Genomic DNA, 18,762 nt, shown 5'->3' with positions numbered 1-18,762 from the left:
ACGAGAAAAAGTATAAACATGTAATTAAAAAATGTATCTGGATGTTATTTTTTTTATTTCGAAGATTTTTTGCTTTAATGTGTACCCTCATCCACGAATTGATACACAGGTGTTTAAAAACATTTGTCCTTTAAGATGTGTACATATTAAGCAATACGCGGAATTTAATCCCTCACCCGAACCTATGAATTTTATACAATCAACGAAAAGATGGCCCCGACGAATTTTGATGAATCCACAGTATAACAGCGTACTGTAAATCCATCAAATATCTTATATAGTCAATAAATAATATATACTAATCCCACCTAACAAACGTATTATTCCTACTGAAATGCAGAACAACATAATAAATTTATATCTAATAACAGACTGCCTTATTGCTGCCGATAATAAAAGAGGTTTATGTGACTGCAATAATTTGCTCTCTTGAAATAATAAATTTCAAGAGACTGAACTTTTGATAAATCCTTTAAATACTTTTACAGAAATAAAACTAGTACAATAAAAAGATAGCTCAATGACATTTGAGTGTATGAAAAACTTAATAAATTAGTGTAAATTGCTTTTTTCTATTTAAGGGAACTTTATCTTTGCGTCTCTCAACAAACATTTAATTTTTGGGTATTAAAGTATTATGAATATTACATAAAACAATAGCACAGATACAAAAAAAAGTTTTACTTTTAAGTACAATATCCCTCGCTTTTAGATACAAATTATTCATCTCATAGAAATAAGTTGTCAAAGAAAATTTGGCGATTGACAGTAATCAAGAAAAATAAAGGAAATAAAAAAAAATTAATGATCTACAAATTTTTTTTGACAAAAATACCTGGTAAATATCCGTATACAAGAAATAGAACACGAATCCCAAGAACTCCATCGGTGGAATCAAATGCGAAAGATGAGTAAACATCCCCTTTTGATCGGTCACTCTCGCTCATGTTTTGATCAGATAAATAGAGGTAACGTTGCTTTGGTCAAAATAAGAACAAAACAAAAGTCTATCAATTGGAATTTTAGCTGCAAATCTGTAGCTCTCCGAAAAAAAAAATCATTGATAGACCGGAGAGCTACAGAGCCACCCATTGAAAAAAATGTATATATATTGCGCACAAAAAAGTGCGCTCGGTTCTCGATTTATTTCTCCATGTTTTTAAAGCTGTAATCTCAAAGTATTACTAACCATGTGATCCTAATATATTCTTTGACGCTTTCCACAACAAAACATTCCTCATAATTGTTGTTAATAATCCTCCTGGCCCTGATGTTGCAATCATTGAACATTTCGCTTATTTATACTGCCATTTTGGTTTCAAAGATAATTCGGTCCAATATGCTTCGTTCAGATGTCAACTACGCGAGAACTTGATAGAGGAGAGGGTAATTTTTTGAAATCTTCCATTTTTTGCAATTGAGGTAAGAATTTGGAAATATTAGTCAAGAACCTAGCGCACTTTTTTCTGCGCAATAAATGTACAGTTTTTTTCAATGGTTGGCACTGTAGCTCTCCGGTCTATCAATATATATTTTTTCGGAGAGCTACAGATCTGCAGCTATTGGAATATAACATTTCTGCCAAAATAAGATCCTATGAAAGGTTATATTTGCTACGAAAAACCATGATAACAACAATAGAATTTTACGAAACATTTAATATGAAACAGAAGTGGCAGATTCTGTGATGTCTTCTATTTCAAGTTCACAAAGATATGGCAAGTCGATATATGAATGAAAGTATCTATTGGTAATTGATAATATAACGTCGATATATATCTGAATATCGGACCGAAGGCCTCAGCAATTTTCTTCTTCTCATGCGGAAGTTTTTTGAATAAATGCGGAAAATTCTTTGTGAAAATGTCATGCACTTGTTTGCAAGCTATAGTAAAAGCCCGAATCAGCTTTTGCTGCATATCTCAGAAATATCTCGGAAATAATGTGAACACACTTGGTATTGAGAAACCACTGAAACCATCGTCAGAATAAAAACTCAGCACCATATTGTAGTAAAAGTTCAGCGATACTGTCATGACCATATAAGTATGTTATATACAGTGGACTCTTATTGGCTTTATTGCATAAATTAACACAAGCATCGTTTTGTAATAATACTTGGACTATGCTGTCATGTCCATTTTCACAGGCTATGTAGAGTGGACTGGTTCCCTCGTTGTCACATAAATTGATGTCTGCACCTTCATCTAGTAAAAGTTTAACCATACTGTCATTACCATTGAGACATGCTAGGTACAACGGACTGCAGTTCCCTTCATTGCATAAATTTACATCAGCACCTGAGTTTAATAAAAGTTCGATTGTACTGCAATGTGAGTTTTCACAAGCTATCCAAAGAGCACTGTTTCCATCTTTATCACAAAAATTGATGTCAGCACCGTTGTTCAGTAAAAGTTGTACCGTACTATCATCCCCGTTTTGACAAGCTATATAAAGAGGACTGGCTCCATTCTTGTTACATAAATTGATGTCGGCACAGTTGTTCAGTGACAGTTGTACTACGCTATTATGTCCATTTTGACAAGCTATATAAAGAGGACTGGTTCCATCTCTATCACAAAAATTGATGTCGGCACCGTTGTTCAGTAAAAGTTGTACCGTACTATCATGTCCGTTTTGACAAGCTATATAAAGAGGACTGGATCCATTCTTCTCACATAAATTGATGTCGGCACCTTTGTTCAGTAACAGTTGTACCGTGCTATCAAGTCCTTTATAACAAGCTATATAAAGAGGACTGACTCCATTTTTCTCACATAAATTGATGTCGGCACCGTTGCTCAGTAAAAGTTGTACAGTGCTATCATGTCCATTTTGACAAGCTATCCAAAGAGGACTGGTTCCATCATTATCACATAAATTGATGTCGGCACCGTTGTTCAGTAACAGTTGTACCGTGCTATCATATCCATTATGACAAGCTATATTAAGAGGACTGACTCCATTCTTCTCACATAAATTGATGTCGGCACCATTGTTGTTCAGTAACAGTTGTACCGTACAATCATGTCCATTATAACAAGCTACATAAAAAGAACTATGTCCATTATCATCACATAAATTAATGTCGGCACCTTTGTTTAATAACAGTTGTACCGTGCTTTCATGTTTATTTTGACAAGCTATATAAATAGGACTGACTCCATTTTTCTCACATAAATTGATGTCGGCACCGTTGTTCAGTAATAGTTGTACCGTGCTATCATGTCCATTTTGACAAGTTACAGATAGAGGACTGAATCCATCATTATCACATAAATTGATGTCGGCGGCGTTGTTCAGTAATAGTTGTACCGTGCTATCATGTCCATTTTGACAAGTTACAGATAGAGGACTGAATCCATCACTATCACATAAATTGATTTCGGCGCCGTTGTTCAGTAACAGTTGTACCGTGCTATCATGTCCATTTTGACAAGCCATATAAAGAGGACTTGTTCCATTCTTATCACATAAATTGATGTCGGCGCCTTTGTTCAGTAATAGTTGTACCGTGCTATCATGTCCATTTTCACAAGCTATAAAAAGAGGACTTAATCCATCACTATCACATAAATTGATGTCTGCACCGTTATTCAAAAGCAGTTGTACGATGCTATCATGTCCTTTTTGACAAGATATATGAAGAGGACTGAATCCATTTTTGTTACATAAATTGATTTTGGCACCATTGTTCAGAAACAATTGTACCGTGCTATCATGTCCATTTTCACAAGGTACAGATAGAGGACTGAATCCATCATTATCACATAAATTGATGTCGGCGCCGTTGTTCAGTAACAGTTGTATCGTGCTATCATGTCCATTTTGACAAGCTATATAAAGAGGACTGACTCCATTCTTGTTACATAAATTAATGTCGGCATCGTTGTTCAGTAACAGTTGTACCGTGCCATTATGTCCATTTTGACAAGATACCCAAAGAGGACTGGTCCCATCTTCTTCACATAAATTGATGTCAGCACCGTTGTTCAGTAAAAGTTGTACCGTGCCATTATGTTCATTTTGACAAGCTACCCAAAGAGGACTGGTCCCATCTTTTTCACACAAATTCATGTCGGCCCCGTTGTTCACTAACAGTTGTACTGTGCTATCATGTCCATTTTGACAAGCTATATAAAACGGACTGGCTCCATTCTTGTTACATAAATTGATGTGGGCACCGTTGTTCAGTAACAGTTGTACCGTGCTATCATTTCCATTTTGACAAGCTACATAAAGAGGACTGATTCCAGTATTTTCACATAAATTGATGTCGGCACCGTTGTTTAGTAACAGTTGTACCGTGGTATCAAGTCCCTTATAACAAGCTATATAAAGAGGACTTGCTCCATTCTTTTGGCATAAATTAACATCTGCAAAATTTTTCAGTAACAGTTGGACTGTGCTTTCATGTGTACTTTGACAAGCAATATAAAGAGGACTGAATCCATCATAATCACATAAATTGATGTCGGCACCGTTATTCAGTAACAGTTGCACCGTGCTATCACGTCCAGTTTGACAAGCTATATAAAGAGAACTGACTCCATCATTATCACATAAATTGATCTTAGCGCCATTCTTCAGTAACAGTTGTACCGTGCTATCATGTCCATTATAACAAGCTATATAAAGAGGACTGAATCTATACTTGTCACATAAATTGATGTTGGCACCGTTCTTTAGTAACAATTGTACCGTGCTATATTGTCCAGCTTCTTAAGCTTTATAAAGAGGACTGGCTTGATTCTTGTCACATAAATTGACGTTGGCACCGTTTTTTAGCAACAGTTTTACCGTGCTATCATGTCCATTTTGACAAGCTATATAAAGAGGACTGGCGGAAGTCTTTTCACATAAATTAATGTCAGCACCGTTGTTCAGTAACAGTTGTACTGTGCTATCATGTCCATTTTGACAAGCCATATGAAGAGGACTGGTTCCATTCTTTTCACATAAATTGATGTCAGCACCTTTGTTCAGTAACAACTGTACCGTGCTATAATGTCCATTTTTACAAGCTACCCAAAGAGGACTGGTCCCATTTATTTCAAATAAATTTATGTCGGCAGCGTTGTTCAGTAACAGTTTTACCGTGCTATCATGTCCATTTCGACAAGCCATAAAAAGAGGACTGGCTCCATTCTTTTCACATAAATTGATGTCAGCACCTTTGTTCAGTAACAATTGTACCGAGCTAAAATGGCCATTTTTACAAGCTACCCAAAGAGGACTGGTCCCATCTATTTCACATAAATTGATGTCAGCACCTTTGTTCAGTATCAATTGTACCGTGCTATAATGTCCATTTTTACAAGCTACCCAAAGAGGACTGGTCCCATTTATTTCACATAAATTTATGTCGGCACCTTTGTTCAGTAACAGTTGTACCGTGCTATCATGTCCATTTCGACAAGCCATATAAAGAGGACTTGATCCATCACTATTACATAAATTGATGTCGGCACCGTTATTCAGTAATAGTTTTGCCGTGCTAACATGTCCATTTTGACAAGCTATATAAAAAGGACTAGCTCCATTCTTCTCACATAAATTGATGTTGGCACCGTTGTTCAGTAACAGTTGAACCGTGCTTTCATGTCCATTTTGACAAGCTATAAAAATAGGACTGGTTCTGTCCATGTCACATAAATTGATTTTGGCGCCATTGTGCAGTAACAATTGTACTGTGCTGGTATACCCCTTTTGACAAGCTAGGCACAGAGGAGATTTTCCATCATCGCCACCTAAATTAATTTTGGCGCCATAGTTCAATAAGCAAACAATTGTTTTATTACGTCTTACTCCTTTTTCTGTCTCCTTTCCAGCTTCTGTTAAATGTTCTTCATCATTTCCTGCTGCCAAAATTAAAGGAGTCCAAATATTTCCAGCACTTAACATATTGACATTAGCACCAAGTCTGATTAATTCTGGGATAATCTCAAAGTTGTGAAAGACAGAAGCAATGTGGATTGGATAAAATAACCCCCAAAATTCATTTATAGCCGTTTCTTTGTATTCTTGCCTCAGACTATGAAACAATTGTAACGCTCCATTAGCACACACGGCAGGAAAAACAAAAAGATTCTGCAATGAATTTTTGTTTATAATTCTTATGAAAGATAGAGAAATGTCATCATGACCAAATACTATAAATCCATTCAAAGGACATATTTTATGTCTCCAATCAAGAAAAGTAAGTCTTGATATGCTAAACTCAGTTGACGGTTTTACAAACTCTGACTGATGTATTGAACATTTTACATTTTTATCAATGTTTGACAGATTTTCTGATGCCTTTATACTGTCAACAAACTGTTTCTTCACATTTTCATTTCTCAAACATTGGTTGAGAACAACATCCACGAAATGTTCTGTTTGCATGTCAATAATAAACCTGTCTACAAGATCATCAATGTACTCTTCAGGAAGGTAAACAGTGAAGGGATCGCAATCTTTCTCTTCTGTATCGTCTTCTATTCTCACCAGTCGTCTCAGAAAACCACTGTCTGCGTACTGTATTGTCTCTTGTGGACAATCAACACCAAACACCAGAGTCGTTATCTCCATAATAAGGTCGTGAAGGAATTGGAAAACATGTCCGACACGTTTGACATAGGATCCTTTAAGTTCTTGGAGAGTACTGTGGAAGACTGAAATATTTGTGTTTTCTGTTAATTCACAAATTCCCAGAATGTCTTTATATTTCTTCTTTGAATCATCATTCCTTACAATTGTTTCTATTTTCAGATTGTTTTTAAAAGCTACAACTAAAATAAGAGCACAGAATTTCTTCTTGTCTTTTTTCTTCCAAATTTCAATTTCCTCTTTAATGAACTTCTTCGGAGATTTGAAGAAGTCAAGTCCATTTTCCTTGTATTTTGACCGAGAAAAAAGCTTACAGAGCAATGGGAAATATGCTTCTGTTTTGATTATTTCAAAAACTATTTCTTCAGTAAGGTCGTGATTCTGTGTGTATTGATTGAGGATTGCTCTTTTCTCCACAACTGTCAGTTGATTTTCTTCGTTGTCTATTTCTACTATGGTGGATTCCTCGAACAAATGTCCCTTCACTCTCTTGTCATAAAAAACGCATCTTCTACAGGACACGAGTAGTTTGCCCTTCTTCAAGCAAATTTCTATCGTTTTTTGATACTTTTTCCAATAAGTATACAATATTTCATCCAAAGACTCCTTTCCTAAAGGATCGTTGAGTACAAAGAGGATTTCATTTTCTGCCAAATACGAAAACTTCTCTTTAATTTCTCTTACTTCATCCACTGGTATGACATTAGCTCCTCGATTTTTATACTTGAGTGCAATATGCTGAATAATCGCCGATTTTCCAGATCCAGAATTTCCAACTACTATGACTAGGTTATGACTTTTGAGCTTTTCTTCTACAACGCAACTTGCTTTTGTTGGAATAAAAGCAGTGTTTTCTTCTTGCCAGTCTTTGAGAATCTCATTTATCATCGGTTTTCCTAAAAAAAAAACAAAGTTGAATCTATGAATTCATTGCCAGATTATGGGGTATGTATAACTAGTATTTTCACGAGCTTTCATTCTTGATCAGAAGCTGCTACGATATCAATCTGTATTTCCTGAGGTAATTCGACCGAGGACTTGTTTTTTTCTCAATTTTGAAAAGGGACTATTTGTTCACATTAATCATTTAAATTTCCAGAAATTAATATTGATTGATTGATTGTATATTGTTTAACTTCCCTCTCGAGAAGTTTTCACTCATATGAAGACGTCACCGTATGCCAGTGAAGGGCTTCTAATTTTGACCTTTTCTCGGAATTCAGAGCCATTGAACAGTGAGGGATCTTTATCTTGCCAACGCCTGCAGCTGACACGGGGCCTCGGTTTTAAAGGTCTCATCTGAAGGACCTGCAACTTTCAGTTCAAAGTGCAGACACATGGCGAAAAAACAGTTGCTACACATTTTGTATTGACCTAGGTCAGTCGCGGCCGAGCTTCAAACTCACGACTCCCGATCACGGAGCGAGCCCTCCAGAGATTGATGTTAATTCCAGTGTATGAAATAATGACCTTATACCTATCATATATTCCAGTGTGTAAAATTTTAATCAGCTTTATCAGTGGCAATTAAACAACACAAATTAATGAAACATTACATGTACAAACACAAATATAAGGGTAAGGAACATCTATGCGTTTAAAGGTTAAATTTAGGGCGGGAACAGGGGCAAGGAAAGGTAAGCATCCTTCAATTGTCAACTAATCGTTTGCTCTTTCCTATGTTTAAATATGGTTGCAACAATCAAATCATTTATGGAATTAAACTACAAAATGTTAACCTGTTACTACTTTAATTTGCAAAGACAATATTAAAACAAATATATACATGAATTGTATATTTTTTTGCAGAACAGTTAGACTTCACGCTTTGTTAACATATATATGTACACGGTAAACAATCTTTTTCTCCAATGATTCAGATTTTGAATTCATACCTTGCGAATGAAATTCCAAAGACGACATCTTTTCCATAAGATCTATATTTTTTTCATAATTAGCTTTAAGTTTTTCCATTATAGCCTTTTCATGTTCTTCTTCTAAGGCCAGTCTTTGAATTTTACTTAGTCCAGACAAATAGTCTTTGTTTGTGTACGTGTGAAGTCTTTGGCAGATATCAGTTATCATTTGCCATGTGTCATCAAATTCTGTCTGTGAGGTAGATGCCGAGCTTATGTGTCCAAACATAGTGTTTCGTATCAACCTGATCCTTTCAACATCATCACCGATCGTTGTTTCTCCTACAGACGGCATCGTGTTTCCACCCCAACCATTTGTTGGAAGAGGAATCGTTTTACATATGTTTCGTATCAGTGTGTATAACAACGTAATATCAAATTCTTTATAACCAACTGTTTTGGCGCCTTTAAGACAAAGTTCTTGCTCGGGGCGCATTTTCTTATAAATTGATGATGCTTTCACTTTGTTGTAGACAAGACCAGGAGGTACCTCCATTTCTAAGACATCTCTACAGGCCTGGGTCAATTCTTCGTTTATTGCCATTCCCAGTTTGGCAAACCTTGAACGGTCGGCAAGGTCTGGTCCAGAAGCCATTTGGTATCTAGATGATTCACATGGGATCTGAAATGTTTGAAATTATTATTCTGTTTTTCATTACTTTGTTTGCTTTGTCTACAAACATTTGAATGAATTGTATTTACAAATACAAACGTTGTTTCTCTTCAAATATTTCTGTTCAACTGATTCAAAAAGTAAATTGTTTCATGTATGAAAGTAATTTACAGATATCGAATTATGTATTTAAAATTAAGTTAACACTTTTAATTTTCAAGGATCTATTTATACTTTTATATGGTTTTGTAAAATGTTGATATGACTCATTTCTATTCAATGACTTAATAAGTTCTCAAATAGCATTATTTAAACGATCCATGTAAGCATTGTGACGTAATTTCGACTAAACTTATTTTAGATTAAACTTCCTATATTATCTATATTGATAATATTACCTATGTTTCTTGATTTTTTGCACATTTGATAATCACTTTCTTCATTTTCTTTTACTCTCTACATAAAGAGAGTACCTATTTTTTTTAATCAACAAATATTATGTTGCTTTAATGAATGTAAGCCCTGTGTTTTGAACAAAATGTCTTCTGATAATGTTCTTCAACAGCCGATGTGGAACAATTGTAACTTTGTTTATAGAGGAAATACAATATTTTTTTTAAAACCTGGATAGCCAGTGGGATTTTACATGTTAAAGACGTATTTGATGATGATGGTAATTTCAAATCATTGTTAGATTTTTCCAATTGTATAAAAAAACAAGTCTAACTGGTTGTGGTGAATTTAAAATTCTTACTTCTGTTTTCAAAACTTTTCTACTAAAGTATGACTTTTCACATTGTATGTTTGTTAGCATACGATACAGAATTTGTTTTTCTCTTCTAATAGGATATGTTAATGGTATAGATCAAAGATGTAACTTTTTGTATGACATTCTTTAACACAGAGAATTTTGTAAATTATGTTATCAAACAGTTTTAAGCAAAGGCAAAGAATTTAGCGCTGAACCCTCATCAGAATGGAATATATATATATCAATGTTGATTGTATGACATACCCGATAAACAACTTACAAAATTCAACTATAAACTTTTAAACAATATTTTTTTGCAATAATTTCTATCTCAGTAAATGGAAAAAAAGAAACGAATAGTCATTGCAAATTATGCCACGCGAACGAAACTTCAAAACATCTCATTTTTGTATGTAGAAAAATGTTATTGAAATATGGAACAAATTAAGTTTACAACTCAAATGAAAACATGTTATGATTCGATTTAGCGCTGAGCGTAAGAGAAAAATTGAATCACTCAACACACTCATCTCTTATGTTGCCTATAGAGTTTATAAAGATAAGATGTACTGTAGTTTAGATAATATAATAGATGAAACTAGTCATAACATTTTCAACCAAGTTGAATTTTTTTTGCTATATGCTTCCAATCTTAAAAAAAATTAACTTGTTGACTACAAACTTTTTAAAAATTTTGCATAAAATATTTTTGTATCAATTATCTTAACGTAATGTCATATAGTTTGTAATGTAATTTGTCTGTTATATATATTTCACTGTTTGTTTGTATTAAGAAAATAAAAAAAAGACTCTACATCAGAAAACACTTGCCAACTGACAGCACATATATAGATTTTACTTAAAATCGGAGAAAAATCTTACTTTTACTACATATCCAAATACTATAATGGCTTTTTCGTAAATTTATAAGAAGTTTTCAAGTAATATCTCCACCATGTAAATATGACTGACTGTAAATTTTGTTTTATCATGTGACAGAACTTCCGTGTTACCAGACATAGATCCAAGCCTCTTAGTTTAGTGGAAATTTAGTGTACATTCAATGAATTGCAAAGTTCACTAGACAAATGACAAAAGAAATGACGTGAAAATTGCACAACTTTCAAATGAGACCTTAAAGTCGAGATACTTGTCACGAAAAGCGCTGAACTTGATGAAGGTATGATGCTGCGTAAGTAAGGGGAGTTGACGATAGGAAAGTTATATCCATCATGTTTATCATATAGCTTGGTTGTTAGATTACCATTAACGTCTTTTTCAAGCAAAATATCCAAGTATGAAATAGATGTATCGGACTATGTGGTATCTTTTATCTCAAGCTCACCAGGATATATCGTATTGACGTAGGAATAGAAATTACCATTATTAATTGACAATACGTCGTCGATATATCTAAATGTCGAGTTGGAGGCCATAGCAAGTGTTTTCTTCTTTTCACCTATAACATTTTGCACAAATTCTGCTTTATATGAAGATAAAAATAGTTCTAATAACAGAGTGCAATTGATACCCATGGAAATTCCAAGTGATTGTTGGAATACCTGGTCTCCAAAAACCACATAGATATTGTCAATCAAAAATTCAAGCATCCCTTTGATGTCTACTTCAGATGAGTGCAATTAGAATCTATTTTAACAAAATAATTTTGCAAATGACCAATGACGAGGTAAGTGAGTTTACGAGTTCCATTTTTATTGAAGAAGCATCTGTCAATGATATAAAATAAGCTTGATTTTAATTTATCGTGGGGAATTGATGTGTGTAAAGTTGAAAAATTGTAAGTTTTAAGCTGTTGAATTTGGTAAAATCATGCGATTTAAAATTGTCCAAAAATTCTTTGGAAATTTTGGGTATTCACATCTATTTCACAACACCTCTTGAATATTTTGTTGCACAGTACACTTGCAGTTGTTCCTTCACTACTGTCAATATCTTAATGAGGAGTAACGATAGAAGTTTGGTTGAACGTTTACTGGAACCCACAATGTATATTAGCTTGTAAAGATTTTTTGAAGTTTCGGAAACCAATATACATAGGGTATCTCAAATTCATTTTTGCCGTTCACGGTAGCTCAATCAGTAGAGCACTCGCTCCGTGATCGGGATGTCGTGAGTTTGTATCTCGGCAGCGAGTGACCTAGTCGTGAAAATGGGTAGCAACTGTTCCATCACCATGCGCTCGGCACTTTGAAGTGAAAGTTGCGGGTCCTTCGGATGAGACCTTAAAAACTGAGCCCCCGTGTCAGCGGCAAGCGTTGTACGATTAAGATCCATCACTGCTCAATGGCCCTGAGTGCCAAGTAAAGGTCAATTTTTAAGCCCTTCACCGACATACGGTGATATCTCCATATGAGGGAAAAATTCTTGAGAGGGACATTAAACAAAATACATTCAATCAATCAAATTCATTCTTGCCATGTGGAATATTATAAAAATTTGAAACTGATATATGGTATTGAAGAATTTCTTCCTTAGAAAGGGAAGTATGAATATAAGTACGATTACCACTTGTAGAATTAAATCCAAGTTTTTCAGAAATACCATTCATATAATGAGCCTTATAGACGTTCAGAATTTACAGTCAGTCATATTTCTTTAGATGTATGCTCTAGATTTGTATTGTTTAAATGGACTTTGACTAGAATACTTCTCCTTGTTTTGATATTTCATCTTTCATGTGCGAGTCTGGAAACAATTTTCTGAAAATATATTAAACGTTTTTTTCCTGAAAAAATCCAAGACAATAAAATACAAACGAGAAAAAGAAAGAACAGAATAATAGAAAGGTGTTCTGATGGAGACAGAGGACCTGCTATATTCAGGATTGTTGTTTTAAAAATATATCCGATAAATAGCATGATTAATATGAAAAAAAATATTTTACCCTTTTCAATCAGAAAGCTGGTTTTGTAAGAAAGTTCCGCAAGCTGCGATAGGTCCAACAGTGGTAAACAATGATACGTGTTTTTAAATTAGTTGATTTAAGAACAATTTAGTCTTTTGGAGGCATCCTCAGAATTGGATATATTCCTTGGACAACTGTTTAATCAAAAAAGATCCCATTCGATTGAATATTTGGTATCTGTAAAGATTGCATCGTTTTAAATAGAACTCATGTAGTAATTGTTTCTAAGAAGGATATGGAAATAACGAACAGTATTCAATCTCAACGTCCATTAAACAAATATACAAAACAAGAGCAGAGCAAACACGGACCTCCGAAACATCAGAGGTGGGATCAGGTGCCATGGAGGAGTGAGCATCCCCTGCCGACCGGTCACACCCGCCGTGTGCTCGTTGTCATAATCAGAACGGAAAAAAATCCGTGGTCAATTCAGTGTATAAATAATGGACTAACAATTTGTATGAAAAACGTCAGTCAGCATTTCATTCAATGATAAATTGTATTTGCTGACAAGGTCATTGTATCGACCATAGAATCTACGAAATGATGACTTTAAACGAGACTGTTGATATTCTTGTTTCATCAACTTGCTTGTCAATAATTTACCTCGTTTACGAAATTTCTTCATAATAACAGGAGAGTAAGCCTTATGTACACTATATACTGTTACATCTAATAAAAGTTCCTCAAAATAGCAGAAATTATAATAATTGAAGTGTCGAGTAATAAACTTTATAAACTAGTAAAGCAATTATATTTGAAAGTTTGATATCGAGATTACGAACAGTATTCAATCTCAATGTCCATAAAACAATATAAAATAAGAGCAAAGCAAACACGGACCTCAGTATTTTAAGAAAAAAATGTGACCTTGCAAAGCGTTTCAGGTTAATTGGCACGTTGCATTTTGTGTCTTAAGAAGGGAGGTATTGTCACAAGTGACATTGTGTCAATGTTTGATATGATTTGATTGTATAGGTATCTACTAGTAAGACTTGCCTTTAGCTAGGCATTAGGAATTGTCGTCATTTTCTTTTTATTTACGCTCTAGTGGTAACTGAGTCGTACTTGTTACTTTTTATTATCTACGTTTAATTCTATCACTTAAGAAACAGTGTATGTCATTCGTAAAATTCTTCAAATCACGGATTGTTTTAGAAGCATATTTTGGATAAGTACTCAAATAGTATGTCTCAAAATCACGGAGAAAACAGGGGATCAGCGTGCATCTTACTTAGTTACGGTACAATGAAGCCGACCTTTTTGAACTTTATTTTCTACTCGTTTATTAATAACTTTAGCCTTGATAATATTCTATCAAATGGCATTGTGCATATAACTATAATCTTATTTTACGTAAAAAAAAATGAATATTATGTATCATTGAAAAAGTACTGCAAATTAATGTGTGGAAATTATAATGTGACCTTTTTGTTCTAAAAACATATAAGGGGTATTCAAAACCTAAACTTTGAACTAATGAAGTCCTGAAAGAATGTTAGAAAAAATTGGGAGGAGTTGTTAATTATCTCAGTGGAGTGCTTCTTACAGTTATATGACCAGTTCCAGATAGGAAACGGATTCGGCTATGCTATAAATATACAAGGTATTATTTCAAAATTTATGTTTTAAGTCAAGGTAGTTCAATGACTTGAGGAATTGAATATTGTTTCATAAAAGTTCGACCTTCACAAAACAAAATTATTTCGCAATTTAACATGAGTGTTTATTTTACCAGTTACAAATAAGTCGACGAGTTCCGAATACCCTAGGGTACCATTTCATTCAACACTTCATTAAAAATGTTCGCTCCACACATTATATATTGGCATGCCTGAAAAAGTTAAATTAATTGATTACCAATAATTCATATGTATTTCCAAAGGATAAAGAGATGACAGGGGAACTGTGCACTCTGAACTCACTTTAATGATACCCCACGCCTCTTATATGATTGTTATGAAAAGTCCATGTTTTGCTTTGGGAGACCCGAAATAAGTGTCAAATCAAAAAAGTAAAATATGAGGTCATATTTACAATAATGTTATAAAGAATCTGTGAAAGTATCATTAATCAGTGGAATGGGTGAATTGTGGATAAGATGTGGATATACCCTTCAATATAAGAAAGAATGGCAGTATCAATATAATGCCAAGGGAACCAAGATTATGTGTCAGATCAAAAAATAAAATACATGGTGTACTTTGGCCCTATCTAATAAAGATTGTGTGAAAGCCTCAATAAATTTTGTGAACCCTGTGGATAAGAAATGGTACCCCAAAGCATAGACACGGCCAGCTAGACTGATGGATGAACAAACATCACATCACTTTATACCCCTTCCCCTGCTTTTCAAGCGGGGGAATAATAAAAGTCATGCGACGAAAAATGAATTTATGACAGTTATTTAAATGGGTATTCGGGACTAGTAAAAGGACAGCTCGGAAATACATGTATTCCAATATCTTTCAGTGTTCTAAATATTTATTTTAGACAAATTTTTAGTATTTGTTATAGTACATATCAAACTTACTATTATTACCTGGAATGGTGTTTTATGTGACAGAGGTTTTTAGCAAACGCATGCGTCGCAGTGATTCAAATTTGTTGCATTATTAAAGAATGTTGACTCTACGATAACGAAACCGAACGGACGGTAAAAAAAAATCAAAACTGTACTAATTAAGTATTCTTAGCATAATTATCCATTTCTACACCTTTGAATGTATTAATTATCAGCTCTTAAATAAAAAGATATTTTGAACTGGTCAAATTGGAACTAGCCAAATGACTGTACGAAGTATAATTCTGCAGTGAAAATAATGGAAAGAAACATCGCAAACATTGGAAATTACCGTAATATAAAAATATAGACATTGTTCTGCACTATTCCCAATACCCTTTATCATTGGATACAAGCGAAATAACAACTTAAACAAGCTTTTCAATTCAAATAGACAGCATATCAATTATCAAATAAGGCAATCTGTGATAGCAAGAAACATGCAAACAGATATTAAGAACCAGATGACTGTAAATTACCCAATACACACTCGAAACAAATGCAATTTATCTCTTGCCACGCGCATTTACTCTCTCAGCGCGATGATAAGACAGTCGCTTTCTCCAATCCAAAGGAATATAAATTGCAGCTCTATCTAATACCTGTTTAGTATAAATTTAACAAAAAAAAACAAGAGAAACTAATAGTTATAAGCTCGTATCACAGAGAAAACTAATTGTCATTGAAAAAAATACATCGTCTTACTCATTGATTTATCCGAAAACATAGGGCTTTGGACAAAGCTTTATTATCAAACAGAAGTAGTGCATATTCACTTCTACTACCATTGCATATAACACCATGCCATTGAACTATACAGCTATACTATTAAAGCTTAATTTCTCTTACGAGTGGCAGACCCTGGAACATTCCTAAAATGTACCAAAAACAAAGATTTATATATCAGGTACTCTTCCGTCGGTACATGTGCTGCTTCGTGGCAACTTTTTACGAAATATTGATCAAAATGTGCTATTTTTAGGCAAATCATTGTGTAAATTTTTTCTGAATTATTCAAAACATGTATACGAGGGTTGTCCCGTAAAATCGTGGATAAATTGTCTACTTTGAAAAATAATCATCACTGACTTCTGAAATTTTTACCACTATTCAGTTCATAAATTATGAATATACAGAGCAAATTTCAAACAGATATATGCAAAATGAAAACAAAACAAATTATTTCGATTTAACTGCTGAAAATTAAATCGCATTATTAGAGAGACCCATATTTGGTGTTATCGGGTCATTAGTATTTCTCCGTTCTTTCAACTTTTGGTATTTTAGTCGAATCCTTGGGACTTCCTTTTCCGTTAAAGAATGAAGGGGAGCATACATATCCTGCATCTCAAGATTAAAAATTGTTCATTTAGTTTATATTGTGTTAAACAATTCATGTTATGCATGAAATTTAAGGAGAATGTTTCCAGCAATTTTTATTTTCGTGTGTATTTGCATCATTATGTACAAGACTTTTCACATGCTAATATAAATCAGAAAAGTCGTAACGCTTAGTAAATATTTGAGCAAAATATGATAATGATTTTATTAACAAAAGTGTCTAAGCCGTAATCGTAACGCTTTTAATAGTAATAGTAATAACTTTATTATTAGGCCTATTTCTATTTTGTATTTCTTATTCCAAAATCGGTAGTTTCAGAAAATGCCTAGAATTAAACCTGCTGCCAAGCCGTTGAAGCGGAAATCAGCACCTACGAGGGGGCCTAAACCACAAATTCTGCTTTATATGAAGATAAAAATAGTTCTAATAACAGAGTGCAATTGATACCCATGGAAATTCCAAGTGATTGTTGGAATACCTGGTCTCCAAAAACCACATAGATATTGTCAATCAAAAATTCAAGCATCCCTTTGATGTCTACTTCAGATGAGTGCAATTAGAATCTATTTTAACAAAATAATTTTGCAAATGACCAATGACGAGGTAAGTGAATTTACGAGTTCCATTTTTATTGAAGAAGCATCTGTCAATGATATAAAATAAGCTTGATTTTAATTTATCGTGGGGAATTGATGTGTGTAAAGTTGAAAAATTGTAAGTTTTAAGCTGTTGAATTTGGTAAAATCATGCGATTTAAAATTGTCCAAAAATTCTTTGGAAATTTTGGGTATTCACATCTATTTCACAACACCTCTTGAATATTTTGTTGCACAGTACACTTGCAGTTGTTCCTTCACTACTGTCAATATCTTAATGAGGAGTAACGAAAGAAGTTTGGTTGAACATTTACTGGAACCCACAATGTATATTAGCTTGTAAAGATGTTTTGAAGTTTCGGAAACCAATATACATAGGGTATCTCAAATTCATTTTTGCCGTTCACGGTAGCTCAATCAGTAGAGCACTCGCTCCGTGATTGGGATGTCGTGAGTTTGTATCTCGGCAGCGAGTGACCTAGTCGTGAAAATGGGTAGCAACTGTTCCATCACCATGCGCTCGGCACTTTGAAGTGAAAGTTGCGGGTCCTTCGGATGAGACCTTAAAAACTGAGCCCCCGTGTCAGCGGCAGGCGTTGTACGATTAAGATCCATCACTGCTCAATGGCCCTGAGTGCCAAGTAAAGGTCAATTTTTAAGCCCTTCACCGACATACGGTGATATCTCCATATGAGGGAAAAATTCTTGAGAGGGACATTAAACAAAATACATTCAATCAATCAAATTCATTCTTGCCATGTGGAATATTATAAAAATTTGAAACTGATATATGGTATTGAAGAATTTCTTCCTTAGAAAGGGAAGTATGAATATAAGTACGATTACCACTTGTAGAATTAAATCCAAGTTTTTCAGAAATACCATTCATATAATGAGCCTTATAGACGTTCAGAATTTACAGTCAGTCATATTTCTTTAGATGTATGCTCTAGATTTGTATTGTTTAAATGGACTTTGACTAGAATACTTCTCCTTGTTTTGATATTTCATCTTTCATGTGCGAGTCTGGAAACAATTTTCTGAAAATATATTAAACGTTTTTTTCCTGAAAAAATCCAAGACAATAAAATACAAACGAGAAAAAGAAAGAACAGAATAATAGAAAGGTGTTCTGATGGAGACAGAGGACCTGCTATATTCAGGATTGTTGTTTTAAAAATATATCCGATAAATAGCATGATTAATATGAAAAAAAATATTTTACCCTTTTCAATCAGAAAGCTGGTTTTGTAAGAAAGTTCCGCAAGCTGCGATAGGTCCAACAGTGGTAAACAATGATACGTGTTTTTAAATTAGTTGATTTAAGAACAATTTAGTCTTTTGGAGGCATCCTCAGAATTGGATATATTCCTTGGACAACTGTTTAATCAAAAAAGATCCCATTCGATTGAATATTTGGTATCTGTAAAGATTGCATCGTTTTAAATAGAACTCATGTAGTAA

General features: G+C 33.9%; 2 protein-coding genes across 2 annotated transcripts; both read right to left on the bottom strand.

The window, feature by feature from the left end:
* Positions 1-1,586: 1,586 nt before the first annotated feature.
* Positions 1,587-7,483, bottom strand: LOC134248780 (serine/threonine-protein phosphatase 6 regulatory ankyrin repeat subunit B-like). The gene is made up of 2 exons (XM_062731165.1): positions 4,999-7,483; positions 1,587-4,683 (listed from the first exon to the last, which is right to left on the bottom strand). The coding sequence occupies exons 1-2, from the start codon at positions 7,477-7,479 to the stop codon at positions 1,984-1,986; spliced, it is 5,181 nt and encodes a 1,726-aa protein (XP_062587149.1). The 5' UTR covers positions 7,480-7,483; the 3' UTR covers positions 1,587-1,983.
* Positions 7,484-8,412: 929 nt separating this feature from the next.
* On the bottom strand, positions 8,413-9,102 carry LOC134248782 (uncharacterized). Its single transcript, XM_062731167.1, has one exon. The coding sequence runs from the start codon at positions 9,100-9,102 to the stop codon at positions 8,413-8,415; it is 690 nt and encodes a 229-aa protein (XP_062587151.1).
* Positions 9,103-18,762: the final 9,660 nt, after the last annotated feature.

The sequence above is a fragment of the Saccostrea cucullata genome, unplaced genomic scaffold, assembly GCF_032062105.1.
Source record: "Saccostrea cucullata isolate Sc308-1 unplaced genomic scaffold, CSIRO_AGI_Scuc_v1 ctg6432, whole genome shotgun sequence".
NCBI lineage: Eukaryota > Metazoa > Mollusca > Bivalvia > Ostreida > Ostreidae > Saccostrea > Saccostrea cuccullata.
This window is presented reverse-complemented; position numbering and strand designations above follow the sequence as displayed.